Below are 18928 nucleotides of genomic sequence, written 5' to 3' on the forward strand. Positions count from 1 at the left end.
ACTGATCCCTCACACACAAGCTAATTGTTCTAGGGGTTTTTGTTGTTTGTTTTTCCCCTCACTGGCAGATATAACTCAGAATAACCTCATTCCACCAGTACATTGCAAAAAAGAGACTATGCTCTTTTAAAAAATGAACATGGACCAAATATCTATAAAGCAAAATAATGCTAATGAGAATTATGAGCACTTATTCTTCACTGGGAAGGTAATACGGATCAGAAGACATAAGCATAAAAGCCCAGTGAGTTGAACCTTTTCTTATGGAGTTCTTTCTTTGAGCAGATTTTTTCATGCATGACTCTATGGCTATTTTTTTCAAAGTCCTTTCTCATTGAGGGTACTGTGGGCCTTTTAAACAGCGTGATTCATTGTTGCCTGGCATTCTACAGGGCATGAAGAGTTCCTGCCTCTGCTCACTAAATGCCAGTAGCCCCTAGGTACCGTCAGAACCCACCCACCCCCGACGCATTTCCAAATGCCTCATGTTGGATGATACCTCCCTTGGCTGAGAACTGCTGCCTGTGGTTCTAGTGTGAGGCTTGGAGAATAGATTGAATTTCGAATTTCCTGAGGGTAGATTTTTAGAATTTTAAGAAGAGATACTGGCTGTAGGATTCTGAAAGAATTTATCTGCAGCATTATAGTTCCTGATTCAAATTCAGGGATATGTAACCACTCATATTCTGTGCCATAATTTGGTTGCCAGGCTGGGCCCCTGCAAAGGTAAACTGCAGTACATCAGAAAAGCAGTCCAGACTAGGCTGATAGGGTGAAGTGAAAGTCACTATCATGTCTTTGCGAGCCCATGGAATTCTCCAGGCCAGAATACTGGAGCCGGTAGCCTTTCCCTTCTCCAGGAGATACTCCCAACCCAGGGATCGAACCCAAGTCTCCCACATTGCAGGCAGATTCTTTACCAGCTGAGCCACCAGAGAAACCCAGCAATACTGGAATGGGTAGCCTATCCCTTCTCCAGGAGATCTTCAGGACCCAGGAATCGAACCAGGGTCTCCTGCATTGCAGGAAAATTCTTTACCAACTGAGCTACCAGGGAAGCCTGAGGGGGGAGTGGTCTATAGAAATTAATCTCCCTTTCTTATTAACTTGACTCATTGGAAAAGACTCTGATGCTGGGAGGGATTGGGGGCAGGAGGAGAAGGGGACCACAGAGGATGAGATGGCTGGATGGCATCACTGACTCGATGGACGTGAGTCTCAGTGAACTCCAGGAATTGGTGATGGACAGGGAGGCCTGGTGTGCTGCGATTCATGGGGTCGCAAAGAGTCGGACACGACTGAGCAACTGATCTGATCTGATCTGATCTTATTAACTAAAAGGGTTTTTTGTTATTGTTGTTTATTTTTAAGAAATGTGTGTGTGTGTGTGTGTGTATTTTAAAGCTTTGTTTGCATGATCTTTTCAGGACAGTTTTACTTTTTCTTTTAGCTATTTCAGTTGTCAGTGTATTTAAACCATTCCCTTCCCTCTTAGAAAAATAATTTCTGCCTAGTTTGGGTTACATGTAAAAGGAAACAGAAACATTAGCAAAGAATATCTGTGCTTGCCTAAGATGCTTGTCTAAGTTGAAACTGCCTAAGCATCTAACAGGATTCTGTCAACACTTTTTCTTGGCCTCATTGTATTCACAAGGCACACCTCTCCTCAACAATACTTCTCCTTGCCTGCTGCTGCTGCTGCTGCTAAGTCACTTCAGTCATGTCCAACTCTGTGCGACCCCATAGATGGCAGCCCACCAAGCTCCCCTGTCCCTGGGATTCTCCCGGCAAGAACACTGGAGTGGGTTGCCATTTCCTTCTCCAATGCACGAAAGTGAAAAGCGAAAGTGAAGTCTCTCAGTTGTGTCCGACTCTTAGCGACCCCATGGACTGCAGCCTACCAGGCTCCTCCATCCATGGGATTTTCCAGGCAAGAGTACTGGAGTGGGGTGCCATTGCCTTCTCCACTCCTTGCGTGCAATTACTCTCAACTCAGGTAACTCAGGTAGGAGTGAAGACAAAGAGTTTCCTCTTCCCCATTAAGAATCAATGGTATAGCATTTCTATACCCTGATGATAAACAATCTGGAAAGGAAATTAAGAACACAATTCCAGTTCCAATATCATGAAAAAGAATAAAATATTTAGGAATTAAATAAGGAGATAAAAAACTTATACAATAAAAGCTGCAAACATTGCTCAAACAAAGAAGACATAAATAAATGGAAAGACATCCCATGTTCATGGATTGGAAGACAATATTGTTAAAATGTCAGTACTACTCAAAGCAATCTACAGATTCAATGCACTCTGTATTAAAATTTCAGCAATATTTTTTGTAGAAATAAAAAAAGCCATCCTAAAATTTGTATGGAATGTCAAGGGCCCTGAATAGCTGAAAGAATATTGAAAAAGAACAAGTTGGAGGACTCATATTTCACAGTTTACTTACAACAAAGCTAAAGTAGTATAAAAAAAAGTATGGCATTGGCATAAAGATAGACCAATATAATAGAATAGAGAGACCAGAAATAAACTCTCACATATATAGACAAATAGTTTTCAACAACAATGATGAGACCATTCAGTAGAGAATGAACAATCTTTTCAACAAATGGTGCTGGGAAAACTAGATATCCACATGCAAAAAAAAAAAAAAAAAAAAGTTAATAGAGTTGGACCCTTACCATATACAAAAATTAACTCAAAATGGATCAAAGACATAAACGTAAGAGCTAAAACTATAAAATTCTTAGAAGAAAATGTCAGGGAGGAAAACTTTTCACTATAATTACCTCCATTTCCATCAGAGATAATCATAATAAGACTAACTTGTTCACAAGTTAAGTATAATTTCAATAAACTTTGCCTGATTATTAAGTGCAGCAAGAATATTAACCATATAGACTCTTTCAAAGTTTGCTTTCCTGAAACTTTTTATAAAAAATCTCAGATTAAACTCTTAAAAGCCTCTCTAGGCTAGGAAGCCATGCAAAAGATTTTCCATCAAACTTTGCCTGCAGTACCTGTAGATTTGCATGCATTTTTCTCTTTTTGAGATCTGCAAAATATCCTAAGGTTCCCAGGCTTGCCAAGAGGTGACCTTCCTTACTCACCAGACAAGGCTGCCAAGAACCTTGTAAACAGGATTGGCTAATTTTTCCAAAGGGCTTTATTGGCTCCATAAAGTCAACCTTAATTCCTTAAAGCTTTCTGGTCATATTTGAATCTATGTATGTCTCTCTCTCGGAGAAGGCAATGACACCCCACTCCAGTACTCTTGCCTGAAAATCCCATGGATGGAGGAGCCTGGAAGGCTGCAGTCCATGGGGTCGCTGAGGGTCAGACACGACTGAGCGACTTCACTTTCACTTTTCACTTTCATGCATTGGAGAAGGAAATGGCAACCCACTCCAGTGTTATTGCCTGGAGAATCCCAGGGACGGGGGAGCCTGGTGGGCTGCCGTCTATGGGGTCACACAGAGTCGGACACGACTGAAGTGACTTAGCAGCAGCAGCATGTCTCTCTCAAATAAGACATTCTAATCAAAGCCCTGGTAACATAAACAATGTTTATAACTGTGTCCTGTTATAAGGAGAACAAATTCTTAATGAATTTGTGCAAATAATTATACTGCGGTGGAAATAAGAATACTCACTGAGAATTTCTTAATTCTGGAGGGATGAAATAGGGAGAAAAAGTAAATGCTTCATCTTTGTTCACAAAGTTATACTTTACCAAATTGCTCTAAGTCTTAAATAGCTTGAGAAAAGAAAAAAAATTTTCTTTGAATCTGGAAAAACAAAACATTAAAGAACTAGCAATGTTTCAAACAAAAAGTCATAAAAATTATAATCATCTTCATTCCATCCCATGTAGTTAATTCTTGATCTTGATCTTTGGTTAGCAGTTTTATGAATCCAGTTTTCCTTAGAGTTCTATAAATCCCTACCTGATTCAGTGGTATTATCTGAAAGTTGTCAAAAGCCTGTAATCCACAGAACTCCTCAGAGGCCTTTCCATGAATTTCTCTGAATATGAAACAGATTTGTGAAAGTCATCAAAATAAAACAATAACTGTAAATGACAAAAGACTTTAAAATGTCCAGGATTAAAGATCTAATAAGAGCTCATTACAATACTATTAACAAGGAAATTTTGTTATTTCTGTAAAATACATTCTAAGATAATAACTAGTGATCACATTATGCCTGGACATACCAGATTTCTAGAAATTTCATATAATTTCTGGAATATACCTATACATATATTATAAAACACACTTGTATATTTTATAACATACAAATATAAGCACACTGGATGAAGCACAAGCCAGAATCAGGATTGCTGGGAGAAATATCAATAACTTCAGATATGCAGATGACACCATCTTACGGCAGAAAGCAAAGAACTGAGGAGCCTTCGATGAAAGTGAAAGAGGAGAGTGAAAAAGCTGGCCTGAAACTCAACTCTTTTTCTGAATGTTGAGCTTTAAGCCAACTTTTTCACTCTCCTCTTTCACTTTCTTCAAGAGACTTTTTAGTTCCTCTTCACTTTCTGCCATAAGGGTGGTGTCATCTGCATATCTGAGGTTATTGATATTTCTCCCAGCAATCTGGATTCCAGCTTGTGCTTCTTCCAGCCCAGCGTTTCTCATTACGTACTCTGCATAAAAGTTAAATAAGCAGGGTGACAATATATGGCCTTGATGTACTCCTTTTCCTATTTGGAACCAGTCTGTTGTTCCATGTCCAGTTCTAACTGTTGCTTCCTGACCTGCATATAGGTTTCTCAAGAGGCAGGTTAGGTGGTCTGGTATTCCCATCTCTTTCAGAATTTTCCAGAGTTTATTGTAATCCACACAGTCAAAGGCTTTGGCATAGTCAATAAAGCAGAAATAGATGTTTTTCTGGAACTCTATTGCTTTTTCGATGCCCCAGAGAATGTTGGTAATTTGATCTCTGGTTCCTCTGCCTTTTCTAAAACCAGCTTGAACATCTGGAAGTTCACGGTTCACATATTGCTGAAGCCTGGCTTGGAGAATTTTGAGCATTACTTTACTAGCATGTGAGATGAGTGCAATTGTGCGGTAGTTTGAGCATTCTTTGGCATTGCCTTTCTGTGGGATTGGAATGACAACTGACCTTTTCCAGTCCTGTGGCCACTGCTGACTTTTCCAAATTTGCTGGTATATTGAGTGCAGCACTTTCACAGCATCATCTTTCAAGATTTGAAATAGCTCCACTGGAATTCTATCACCTCCACTAGCTTTGTTCATAGTGATGCTTTCTAAGGCCCACTTGACTTCACATTCCAGGATGTCTGGCTCTAGGTGAGTGATCATACCATCGTGATCATCTGGGTCACTAGTTTATAAATAACAGTTGAATTCAAATTATATCTCTGTCAAACAGAACACGTTAAGGTTACTCTCTCAAATGGCTAAAGCTTTCTACTAATGTTTGTGCAAAAGACTTTTAAGTTTGTGTTTGTCTTTGACAAGATCGTCCTTGACAGTCTTTTGAACACTGTGGACTTGATTTAGGCAAGTGAGTTTTAGAGCAGTTTATATTTTTAAAAACCTCCCCCACCCCCTTTTTATCTTGTGTCTTAGGCAGTTGTGAGCAGTGTTTTATTTACCTTCTGAGGTATTTTCATTATAAAGACATGATAAGATTTACATCTTCAAGGAACAGGGAAAGAATGTAAGTTTTCTCCTAGGAATTTTGGTGTATATTTATTATCAGAAGTCTAGGATAATTGCTGTTTAATTTTTTTTCTTCTTTCCCTTAAGTCAGGGCAATTGTACTTCCAGTGTCCTGATTTTTTTTAATAATATCTGCAAACACTTGAAGGCAAACGGGAAAAGGTCTAAGGGGACTTTGAGTTGCTTTCAAAGTTATGCTTTTGTTTTTGTAAAGATTCAAGCAGATAAATCAAGTATTGTTGATTGTAATTCCTTTTTTCTCCTGAATTCCTGCAAGCTATCTTTAAAGAATTAGGTAGCTTCTTCTATCACAGTGTTTAGAGGTTGACTATCCATCCAGGACTTTTGAATTTGCCTTGTTAAATTTAGGAGAAAATTTCCTATTAAGGAGGAAATTGAAAGATTTCTATATTCGGGATCTTCAGGGCTTAATGCAGTATGCCTTTGAAAAGTCTGTGCAAAGCATGTTACAAAGGCCTTTGGATGTTCTCCTTTTTCTAAGTGTACCTTTGCACATAATATATAAAAAGACATAATATTGATACATTTGCTAAACATCAGCCTCCAGCTGATCCATTTCCTGACCATTTAATAGGAGGGCCTGGGAGAAATTCTGGTCATCTGTTTTCCTCTGTAAAAAGTGTTGTAAATGGCCACTAATCTTTTTAATACCTCTTTAAATTTGGTAGGATCTTCTGAAGGTGGAGATAAAAGGGTTTTATAATTTGAAAGATCTCTAGAGGATATGAATTCTTTGTGGTGTCCATGGGGTAGGAGTAGGGGTGTCCACGATACATCTGCAAAGGGCAAAGGACAATGTATGGAAAGACCCGAAGCTGGCAGAGCCTGATGATAGAGTCCCAGAAGGCAAGGAGTTGTAAGGGATAGCAAAGAGAACCTTATTCTCCATCCTGGGTGCTTCTGTTAAATTTACTTCTTAGCTTTCATCATTTACGAGAGTAACCTATATATTTGAGGCCTAGAGATCAGAGTGTTCCCTATAAATCTTTTAAAGAAAGGGAGGTTCAAACAGGTGGCTGGGTATTTAAGGAATTTTCTGGGGAATATGGAGGAGTTGGGGAACTAAGAGAAGTTGCTGAGGAGATGAAGGGGAATTTATGTTGGATGTGGTCTTTAATTTTTGTTCTAAATCTAATGTCTGTTCTTTCATCTTGCTAAGAGAGTCGCTAAGGCTATGGCCATTGTGTTCCATTGTGTTCTGTTTTTAATTTGGTCTTTCCATAGGTACGAGTAAGATGTTGTTATGGGTGAGAACCTCCATAAAAAACTCTTTTTTTCAAACATGGCCAGTTCAAAGGATCCTTTGTCTGATCATTGATGAGTAGGAACTTATATTAATCACAATAGTGACTCAAACCAAAAAGCCTTTATATGATTTAACCATGGATGCAAGAGGCATCCCAAAGGAAAGTGCAAAAGATACAGCCCTCAGAAGATCCAGAAAGTTTATTCCCAGATTTAGCCTAAGAAAGCAAAGACCTTTGTTGTCCCAAGCAGTAAGAACAGTGTATTGCAAAGAGTGACTCTAATCTCTGCAAGAACACAAGGCTGCTCTAGTCACAGACCTACTAATCTGCAACACCAGGCAGGCATTAATAGAATGAGACTTCTCCAGCACTAACTAGACAACGAAGGCTGAGATGACAAAGACCCCTTATGGACAAGGACCCTTTATGACAAACTCCCCTGAAAGCTGAAACGGTTGGACAAAGAGCACAATGCTTGTGACTTTGTGCCTTGGAATTCAGTCTATTCAACTGGCCACCATACGCAAGCTATTATTTGCACCCTCTGGCTAGCAGAAACCAGAGAATATTCTTAATGGTCACAGAGTCATGCTCTCAGGATACAGAACAAGATGAAAGGAAAACTTTAGTCTCTTACATTAGAGAGCCCAGAGAAAAGTTTGTCTAAATAGATGCCAGTCTGATAAAAACCATGAACTCACCAGGGTGTGAAGGCAGCTCAACAGGCTTACAGAACTTACGCCTGCATTCTACCCTATGGTATTTCTCCTTATGAGAAATGACACAAAAGTTGGAGGAAAAGGAAAACAATCACCATCTCTAGAAGAAAAGGAATCAATAGATAGCAAGCATATTCATAACAAATCTTTACACGTTGCTATACCTAAAAAACTAACTCATACAAATATTTTCTCCTACTAATCTGAATTTAGAAAAAGAAAAGGACTCTTAACCATTCTCACTTCTACCACATGTTGCAGGCTGAGATCTGGGAGACTGATTGGGTAAGAATTCTTTCCTTCTGCCAGCACTTGCCAGAGGTCCCAGGATCTCTCCACTGCAGCAGCCCAAAGGTGAACAGTGTCCAGCCAGGGGAAAATCCCATTTTGGGCACCTAAGCTATAGAGGATGAACGCTTTCCCCTTCTTCCATTCTTAATTCTTTGATTACTCTAATAATTAAATTGACATAAGATTAACAGGAGAAAACCAAATTTGATTTTGTACATACAACAGCCCATAAAACTATGAGACTCAAAGAAGTGACCAAAGCGGCAGCTTTTATACCTTTTAGCCAGGGAAACAATATGTTTGTGAAGAACTGACTAGACAACAGAGTTCAGGTTTGGGGTAGCAAATTAAGGAAGAGGTTACAAGGTTTGTTGATACGGCCCTCTTGGCCCTGAATTCCCCATCTCTGGCAATGAGGATAACTTCTACCTTCTGGTAGAGGGTGGGTACTTTCATATGAGAGACTTATTTCTTGGTTTCCAGGGGACAAAGAGAGTGAAAGTGTTCTTCTTTCATGACTGTTTTCTTAAATAACTTTAATTCAATATCATCAATATACCATCGTGATATATTCTGAGGTTAGTATATTCTTCTCTCCTTCAAAACAAAATGGAGCATAACCTTCACAGCAATGGAGTTGGCAGTGATTTCCTGGCTGTAACATCAAAGACATAGGCAACAAAAGAAAAAATAGAAAAATTGGACTTCACAAAAATTAAAAACTTTTATGCATCACAGTACACTATTTCCAAACCATATGTCTAATTAGAGGTTAATATCCAGAATATATAGAAAACTCCTAAAGTTCAATAGTAGCAAACCTGACTTTATTATAAAATGGGCAAAAGGCTTGAATAGACATTTTTCCAAAAAAGATACCCAAATGGCCAATGAACACATGAAAAGGTGCTCAACATCACTAATCATTGAAATGCAAATCAAACTGCATGAGATACTACCTCACACTATTAGGATGTCTACTTTCAAAAAAAAAAAAAGATAATAAAGTGTTTATGAGGATGAGGAGAAACTGGAACCCTTATGTACTTTTAGTGATAATGTAAAATGGCACTGCTGTTGTGGAAAACAGTATTGCTGTCCCTCAAAAAATTAAAATAAGCTTACCCAATGATCCAACAACTTTATTGGATGTATACTAGGTATATACTCAAAAAAATTATAGCCAGTCAGTCAGAAGTACAACCTGGGCTTGCAATTGAGATCTGAACTGTATGTTGACATGCAGGTACCCTTCACACCAAACAGCAATCCTCTCATGCAGTTGACTGTCCTGCAATTTAACTTAATTCTTTAATTCTCACACTGTCTGCCCAGGGACAGCATCTGGTTCCATAGGTTAAAGGTTGAATCCCACAAGACTGCCTTCTCCCCACTCCCCCTACCTGGCTATAAATCAGAGGTTCCCATGACCTCCTCCTTGGTTTTGGTGATACAAGATGATGTCATCAATGGTTTCTATCAAAATATTTGGCATGCACTAGCATTGGAAAAAGAAAATGGCAGCCCACTCCAGTGTTCTTGCCTGGAGAATCCCAGGGATGGGGGGCTGCCGTCTATGGGGTCACACAGAGTCAGACACAACTGAAGCAACTTAGCAGCAGCAGTATTACATAATACCCTCCAGAAAATAGAAGAGGATGTAACTCTTCCCAGTTCATTTTAAGAGGCAAGCATTATCCTGACTCCAGTACTCTTGCCTGGAAAATCCCATGGACGGAGGAGCCTGGTAAGCTGCAGTCCTCGGGGTCACTAAGAGTTGGACGCAACTGAGCGACTTCACTTTCACTTTTCACTTTCATGCATTGGAGAAGGAAATGGCAACCCACTCCAGTGTTCTTGCCTGGAGAATCCCAGGGATGAGGGAGCCTGGTAGGCTGCTGTCTATGGGGTCGCACAGAGTCGGACAAGACTGAAGCGACTTAGCAGCAGCAGCAACATTATCCTGACACCAAAGCTAAGGAGAGGTAGGAGGATAAAAAAGGAGAGAGAGAGGGAGAAAGAAAGAAGGAATAAAGAAAAAGAAAAGCAAAGCTGAAGAGAGCAATAATCTCATAAAGACTGATGCAAAAATCTCTTAACAAAATATTTGAAAATATAAAGTACTTGGATTTGATTAATTTACTATTACATAACTCAGAGAAACATTTTATATACTAGGTTACCAGTTAATTATAAAAGAATGTAACTCAGAAACAGCTAGATGAAAGGGCAAGATGTGGGGACAGTGTGCAGAGCTCTAGTACCCTCTCTAGGTAGACCGCTTGTCCAGGATCATAACGAATTCATCAATCAGGAAGCTCTCCACACTGTGTCCTTTTGAGTCTTTATGGAGCCTCCTTTATACAGTCACAATTAATTAAATCATTGGCCACTGGCTATTGGTTCTACCTCCAACCTTTCTCCCCTCCAGGAAGTTGGGGTTGAGGGGGTAGGTACTGAAAGTTCCAACCCTCTAATTACATGGTTGGTTCTCCTAGCAAACAGCCTCTGCCCCCGCCCCCACCCCCACCCCCACTGCCATACCCAGGTTGCTTAAGAGCTTTCTGAAAGTCACCTCATTAACATAACAAAAGACCTTTATTCCTATTACCATAGGAGATTACAAGGGTTTTAGGAGCTCTGAGCCAAGAACAGATCAAAGACCAAATATATTTCTTATAAATCTCAATATTACATACTTCTTTGGAACACTGGTCTAGGACTCTCTAGTTCTTTCGGTTTTTGTGAGGGGGATTTCTTCATTGCTTTTGTGGGAAAGCAGCTGAAGGTGAAAAAGAAGAAAATACACTAAGTGATTCTAAAAGTGGCTCTAAATTTTGGGGGGGTCATATGGTAAAACAAAAATATACAGGATCTTTCTAAAACTAAAAGCACAAACCAAACCATTTGTCCCCTTTTTTTCTTAAGACTGATAGGGATAGAATAGCATAGTTATACAGGTAGTTGTAGAAGTCCTGGTAGGAGACTATAGATAGAGAAGGAAACCTAGGAAACTTTAGGAGGCCACTGTAAGTTAATGATCGCTTGAGAAACCTACTGGAACATTGTTCAATGAAGCAGGCTTGCTTAAGTATAAAACCATGAGCAAAACCACAATATATGCCCCAGGCCATTAGATGGAAGAAAAATGTTACCACCCTTCCTGCATACCACAGTTCTAGACCTCATAGTGCATGCATGCTCAGTTGCGTCAGTCGTGTGATTCTTTGCAACCCTATGTACTGAAGCAGACATGACTGAAGTGACTTAGCAGCAGAACTGTAGCTTGCCCAGTTCCTCTGTCCATGGGATTCTCCAGACAAGAATACTGAAGTGGGTTGACGTGCCCTCATCCAGGGGGATCTTCCTGACCCAGGGATGGAACCTGCATCTCTTATGTCTCCTGCCTGCATTGGCAGGCGGGTTCTTTACTGTTGGCAACCCCTGGGAAGCCCCTGACCTCATATGGTCAGGCACTTTCCTGCCTAATATGAAGGAGGAGCTAGTGATATATGCCTTATGTCTGCATCTATGTCTACTTGAAAAAGGGGGAAAGACCCTTTTTCATTATAAATTGTAACCCACTCAGAGCTCCCTTGCCTGCCCATTGGCATCTCTTACAAGCATCCTATATTAGTAAATCTACTTCTTGCCTGTCACTTTGCCTCTCACTGAATTCCTTCTGCTCTGAGACATAAACAACCTGAGCCTCAGTAAGTTCAGACATCAGGTAAGTGTGTTGTAATTAAAAGATCATGAGTTCAAATCCCAAGCAGGGTTTTAGCTGGATTTGAGTCCTGGCCATGTGGGTTTGAGTCCGAAACTAAGTTTTGGCTAGATTCAAATCCTGGCACATGGGTTCAAGTCCCAATCTGAGGTAAATGGTTTCAAGACCATTTAGGTTTTATGTATTCTTTCCCGTGCATTTCTAGACTTGTGTCCTGTCTCATCCCTCTTCTTTTCCTATCTCAACACTCCACCTTCCCACTTTACTTCTCTACCTGCACAAAGGTCTCCTTCCATGGTAGATAGAATAAAGGCCCCCCAAAATGTCTGTGTCCCCGTACCTGGAACCTGCAGATTGTTGTGTTACATGTCAAAGGGGATTTGAGGTTCAAATGGAATTAAGGTTTCTAATCAGCTGACCTAACGATAAGGAGATTATCCTGTATTATCAGAGTAGATCCAGTGTGGTTACAATGGTTCTTAAAAGTGGAAGAAGGAGGCAGAGGAGAATCAAAAAGCGAGGTGACTACAGAAGAGCTCGGAGTGATAAAGAATCAAAAGGAGTCAACTCACTTTTGTTGGTTTTGAAAATGAAGAAAAAAGCCAAGAGCCAAGGAATGTCAGCAATCTTTAGAAGCTAGAATAGGAAAGGAAACATTTTCCCTTAGACCTCCAGAAGGAATATCTGCCAATATCTTGATTTTAGGTTAGTGGGACTATTTCAGACTTCTAACCTCCAGAACTGTAAGATAATAAATTTATATTCTTTAAGCTAGTAATACTAAATTTACAGTAATATGTTACAGCAGCAATAGAAAACTCACACGCTTTTCATCTCAGCCTCCTAAGGACAGCTATGCCTATTCCAGGGAACATAAATAGGCATTAGGACATAGACTTTTCCTGGATACTCAAATGAAAATAATGGATCATTTAATCAGTTAATGGCAGATCTGTCAGCTAACAGCAGAGAAACCCTTAATAATAGTGGTGTAAACAAGATAGGTGCTTATTTCTATTCACGTAGATGGTGGCCAGTTCACAGCTGACGTGGCGGCTCTACAGTATCAGTAAGGACCATCCTTTCCTGCTCATCCTGGAGTGTTAGGCCATAGGTTCAAGGTAGAACCCACGACTACCTTCTAGGCCAGCAGCAAGAGGAAGGGGAGGCACAGAGCACCTCCCTTTCCTTCAGGGACACTTCTGCTTACGTCTCAGTGGCCGTAACATAGTCGAATAACCGTATCAAGCTGCAAGGGAACCTGGGAGTGTATTTTTCAGCAAAATATACTCAACTAAAATTCAGGGTTCTTGTGGTCTTTGTTAAAAAGAAAAAAATTTTATCACTGATGAAGACAAGGAAAAGTGGTATTGGAAGCAAGCTCTTCCAGTACCAGAGACTTCCAGAGACTTGTGGGATCTGCCACAAGTTACTGTGTGATCTGGTTTAGACTGAAAGCCAGCATCATAGCTGACCAGTCTCATAGCTCCCTCAGGTCCAGTGATGATTTGGAAATTCTGTGATAGTCTGTATCCTAGTGTGATAAATTCTAATTTGGAGGAAATATTAACTTCCCAGAGCAGTTTCCATGGTCCTGTAGATCGTGGCTCCTTCCATCTTTGGGTGAATGGAAGAGTTATGCTATGCTACTAGATGATTGAGTTTGATCCCTGGGTTGGGAAGATTCCCTGGAGAAGGGAAAGGCTACCCACTCCAGTATTCTGGCCTGGAGAATTCCATGAACTGTATAGTCCATGGGATCACAAAGAGTCGGACACGACAGAGCGACTTTCACTTTCTTTTGATTGGCCCTGTGAAGTTTTACGAGGCTGTAAGATGTTTGTTTGATTTGGGGCATATAATTTACCTGTGGGTTAAATTATATTTAAATGATTCCATCCCTAACCATGCTGATGAAATCACTGTTGTTGTTAAAGCCTCCCTTTTGTTTGTTTGTTTTTATATGCAATATCCCTCCCTTGATCTTCAAGCATTTGAACCTAGAGTTCAGAAATCTTCCGCTTCAAATTCTTTCAGCCTTCCTTCCCATTTTATTGTCTCAAAGCCTTTGAAAATAAATTTAGAGAACAGTTAAAAGTGTTAGTCACTCAGTCATGTTCAGCTCTTTGGGACCCCATGGACTGTAGCCCACCAGGCTCCTCTGTCCTTGGAATTCTCCAAGCAAGAATACTGGAGTGGGTTGCCATTCCCTTCTCCAGGGGATCTTCCTGACCCAGGGATCAAACCCAGGTCTCCTGCATTGCAGGCAGGCTCTTTACCATCTGAGCCACTAGGGAAGCCCCTGAAACAGTTAACTATCTTCCAATTTATACTGTGTGCTGTTGGGTTGGCATTTGCAGTATTCTTTATAAAATAACATTCTCTATGCAGGGACCTCTTTGTCCACAGAGAGTTCTGTCTAATTATTTCTGTTGTCTTGAAGAACTAGATATCAAGAAATAAAAACCAAAGAAAATAATTTGTAGACTTTTGCTTTTTTGGTAATTAAATAAAAATTGTTTCCTGATTTTCATGAATATGTAAAAACCTATGTACTGAATTTATTATGGATTATTTTTCTTTCTACAGGTTTTCTATCTTTCCTTTTTGAAATTGTAGCCTGAGCCTACTTTATCCCTAGATAAAAATATTCCCCGAAGCTAGTGGAAGTGGTGGTTTTTAATATAATATCTTCCGAACGAGACTCAACTGGTGTTGACTAAAGCAGCGTTTAATGCTTCTCATTTATGGAGTCATGCACTCTAGTTAAATTGCAGCTCTCAGACATTGCTTCAGTGACCTAAAGGGCAAATTTACACAGACAGTCCAGAAATAGCATATGACACCTTGACATGGAGGAAGACCTGATCACAATATGGGGGAAGTGGGCACTGAAAATAGAATAGGATACTTTCTGAGGTGAACGGCAAGAATAAAGTGAGATGGGAGGGGTCAAGAAATAATTAGAAAAGAAATGAAATTGGGATAGGATTTGAAGGGGGTGGGGGGCAAGGATGGAAAGAGGTCTGGCAGAGCCAGAGACAAAGAACCCATCTCACCATCTACATAGATACAGAACTCCACTCTCTAAAGCAATATCTAACAATATTAAGGATTCGCTCAGTCGTGTCCTACTCTTTGCGACCCTGTAGACTGTAGCCCACCAGGCTCCTCCGTCCATGGGATTCTCCAGGCAACAGTACTGGAGTGGGTTGCCATTTCCTTCTCCAATATCTAACAATAGCAGTGCCCAATAAATGACAACAATAATTAGGCATACTGTCACCCTTACCGTTTTGAATTTATTTCATAAACTTATTTCATAAATTCAGTTCAGTTCAGTAGCTCAGTCATGTCAGACTCTGCGACCCCATGGACTACAGCACGCCAGGCTTCCCTGTCCATCACCAACTCTGGAAGCTTACTCAAACTCATGTCCATTGAGTCGGTAATGCCATCCAACCATCTCATCCTCTGTCGTCCCCTTCTATAATAAATTTCATAAATTAAGATAAATTTGATAACTTGCTTTCTTCAAGAGGCAGTTCGTCTTAGCTGATTTAATGATTCACCCTGAAGAAAGACTGGAAGGGGGAGAAATAGGGAGAAGGAAAAACAATCCTCATCTCTCTGGTCTGCCTGCCCGTCAGACACAGTGCTGGGTTGGGGATGTAGATGGCTGGAGAAGCCTGGCCTGACTGCACTCATTCTTTTGGGATCTCCCAGTTATGGTGAACCCACACATTTGGCAGCTGGTAATTTCTCTGATGTATTTTTCCTCCTTGTGTTCTTTCCTAGTGTATCTGAAACCCACCCAGCATTCCAATGGCCAGCAACAACACCGCCAGCATAGCACAAGCCAGGAAACTGGTAGAACAGCTGAAGATGGAAGCCAACATCGATAGGATAAAGGTGAGCATGGCGTCACACACAGGATCAGCTGGCCTTGTCAGGAGTATGACTTGTAGCCAGGTGTCATTTGACTACTCCTCTACGGAGAGTGATGAAACCAAAGATGGTGGGAGAGAAACTTAATAGTTAGGCAAAAGTTCATTTTCTAATGTGCCTTTGCCCTCTCTGGAATTTTCCAGAAGAAAATGATAGTATAAATTAAAGCTAGTTCGCTGAGTAAACTTCAAAGCAGAACATAGGCTCATGGCTGAATTCTAGCCAAAGGATTTGGAGAAGCCACAAAACATAGCAATCGACCAGTTCACTTCCCTGACCTTGTAAAGAAGTCCTTCTCACTTGGGTTTAATTTTTTCTATCCTGATGTATGTTCTAATTTTTAGTGTCTATCTTCAGGTCTAGCCCTTCTAGCCACCATTTTTATTTTTACTTTTTTTCTCTTTTATACTCTTGGATTTTTTCCTTCAGAACACAAAAACCACACATGGTCTCCCTGAGAAGTCAAACAGCATAAAGGTTTCATGGAAGATAGTAATCTACTTATTTCTTTCTCTCACTCCCCAGATCTAACCTGATAGCTTTGCCTTAAGTTGGACCTAACATATTGAGCCAGGACTTTAAATAGAAACCTTTTGTTGGCAGATTTTCAATGTAAATTAACCCACATAGATAGCTACCACAGGCAGTAAATTTTTGCCAACCATCAAAGCTTCACTTCCTCAGAAGACCTGAGCATTTTATGACATGGAACTCAGCAGTGTATTTCATTTTATTAAAATTAGAACAGCTTTCCAAATGCCTTTTTTAAACTGGAAGATTTGTCCATACCTGCCTTAGGAACCTGAACAATCCAGCCCTCCTTTGGAATGTGCTTCTAGAGTAAGGGTCAATAAATTATGGCTCATGAGCCAAATCCAGCCCACTGTCTGTTTTTGTCAATAAAGCTTTATTAGCACACAGCCCCATACACTCATTTACATCTTGTCTGTGGCTCCTTTGCTGCTACAACAGCAGGGTAGAATAGTTGCAACAGATGACACTTGGCTCAGAAAGCCTAAAACTTTTACTCTCTGGCCTTTTAGAGAAAAACTTTGCTGAATCCTGGTCTAGAGGAATGATTCTCAGCCCACCTATACATTCAAATCACCCAGGGAATTCTATAAAAAGAACCATTTCTAAGACCACAGTGTAGACCAGTTAAATTAGGATCTATGATTCAGACAACAGTAATTTTTTATTTACATTATCAGTTAGTTTTAATGTATAGCTAAGGTAGAGAACCATGGTCCCACGGGAAGAGGTTTGCTCCTTTTTACTCCCATCAGGTCTGTGCTAGAGTCTGAAGGGAGAGCTTATTTTCCTCTGTAGGTAAGCTGAGCAAATAACCATCCCATCTATCCTTAATCTCCTTTATACAATTTGAATCCTGGTAATGAGCCACAAATGTAAACAGCTTCTTTCTTGCAATTGCTTTAATTTTTCTTTATTTATAATGTGATAAAGGGTCCTTAACATCTATTTTGCACCTTCACTACCTTCCTCTTCTCCATTTTCCCCTTTACCTGTTCTTTTTTATTTCCTTTCTTAAAAAAGTACAATGTGGCAAGTGGGCATAGTACCTGCTGGGAGGAGTGAGGTCACGCAAAGATTGTGGCACCAGAAAGAGTCATTCAGCTCTTTTTTTTTTTTCCCTGCTGGGAGATGTTCCATGTGGGCCTCTGGAAAATACCGTTTTGCCTTTTGGGGTGGCCTAGTGAAGATGAAAATGTTTGCCAAGCCCCAATACGGTTGGCATTTTCTGGTACAACTCAGCATCCCCAGGCCCAAGTCCTGAAGCAGGATGTGATGGTGTAGGTGGTATGAGAAGCTGACAGTGGGAGGAACAGGGCAGAAACAGACCTTTTCAGCCGTAGGTCAGACCATCATCACCTCTCACCTGAATTACTGACTGTATAGTGCATTTAGCTGTAAGGGAGTGATTGCTGACCTCTGCAATCCCTTCTCGACCCCAGTCCATCCCCACCATCACTTACCCTCCATGTGGCTGCCAAAGACCACTGCTGCAAGAAAAGCTCATTAGGTTCCTCTCCTGTTGAACATCTTTTCATGACTCCTATCACCTGGAACTTGAAATTCAAATTCTTCAGCAGGGTGTGTGTAAGGTCCTTCTGGCCCCTGCCCCTCTTTTCAGCTTTGGTCCCTTCCCCTCACCCCCATGCCATATTGAACCATTCTTAATTTCTTTGATGGGAATTTCAAATGGCTGGAACATTCAGTCTCCTCCTGTTTGCATTTCTGCTTTCCCAACTCCCATGACTCCTTGAAGACTCAATCATTCAGTTCAGTTCAGTCGCTCAGTCGTGTCTGACTCTTTGCAACCCCATGAATTGAAGCACACCAGGCCTCCCTGTCCATCACCATCTCCCAGAGTTCACTCAAACTCATGTCCATCAAGTTGGTGATGCCATCCAGCCATCTCATCCTCTGTCGTCCCCTTTTCCTCCTGCCCCCAATCCCTCCCAGCATCTAAAAATGCTTTCCAAGACCTTCATCATAAGAGTGGACTATTGCTATTTTTCTATTATTTATTCCTTATCCAATACATATTTTAGTGAGAGCTTTCTAAATTGCCAGGCCTTGTTAGGTCTTAGAGATATAGAGCTGGATAAAGATGAAGAAATGATTCTTGCTCTCAAGGATCTCCTAGTCTAATAAAGGGTTACCAAAAAAAATGAACAAGACCTATTACTGATACAAGTAAGACATCCAAAAAGCATAATTACCAAGTGTCATCAAAATGAAGCCAATACCTCACCCTGATTACCTTGGTATACTACTTGTGAAGAGACCAAATAAATCAGTATCTCTTTGAGACATAAAGCATTGGCCTAATAAACTGAACAATGAGTGATTGCCTTCCTAGCTGATTGTAACTTTCAAATCTCTCAATTCCTCTTGACATGATTGGACCTAAAATTGTTGGAAATAACAGCGGCAGCCTATATTTCAGCATTTGTTCTGCACATCAGAGCCAGGCAGGCATGCTATGGTGAAGTGTCAGGTTATTTTTAGTTTAGCTCTTGGAATAAAACTGCCACTGGTTTAGGACTAGTTTACCTGCCTTTCAGAGTCCCTTTCAGAGTTTTGAGTGTTCAGGTTTCTCCACCTACTTTCCATGCATGATCCTGTCAGCAAGAAGGCGCTTCTCTTTGAAGATCCCAGGTTTGTGATTTTTCGAATCACAGCAGCGGCCTCTTCAAGCTATAAAGGCTGCAGTGGCTTGATGTCCCTCTGGCAGAGCCTAGT

At 40.5% G+C, this 18928-nt stretch overlaps 1 protein-coding gene across 6 annotated transcripts in view; it reads left to right on the plus strand.

The window, feature by feature from the left end:
- GNG2 (G protein subunit gamma 2) overlaps positions 1 to 18928 on the plus strand; it is a 155940-nt gene that overhangs the window by 120511 nt on the left and 16501 nt on the right. For 4 of the 6 annotated variants that reach the window (XM_055537645.1, XM_055537646.1, XM_055537644.1 and 1 more), the window contains one exon: positions 15512 to 15625. In XM_055537645.1, coding sequence (XP_055393620.1) covers positions 15539 to 15625 — 87 coding nt within the window. In that variant the 5' untranslated portion in view covers positions 15512 to 15538. Of the gene's footprint in view, positions 1 to 15511; positions 15626 to 18928 lie in introns of those variants that run through there. The other 2 variants (XM_055537641.1, XM_055537642.1) reach the window with 1 other exon arrangement.

Source organism: Bubalus kerabau, chromosome 10 (assembly GCF_029407905.1).
Source record: "Bubalus kerabau isolate K-KA32 ecotype Philippines breed swamp buffalo chromosome 10, PCC_UOA_SB_1v2, whole genome shotgun sequence".
In the NCBI taxonomy this organism is placed as follows: Eukaryota; Metazoa; Chordata; class Mammalia; order Artiodactyla; family Bovidae; genus Bubalus; species Bubalus kerabau.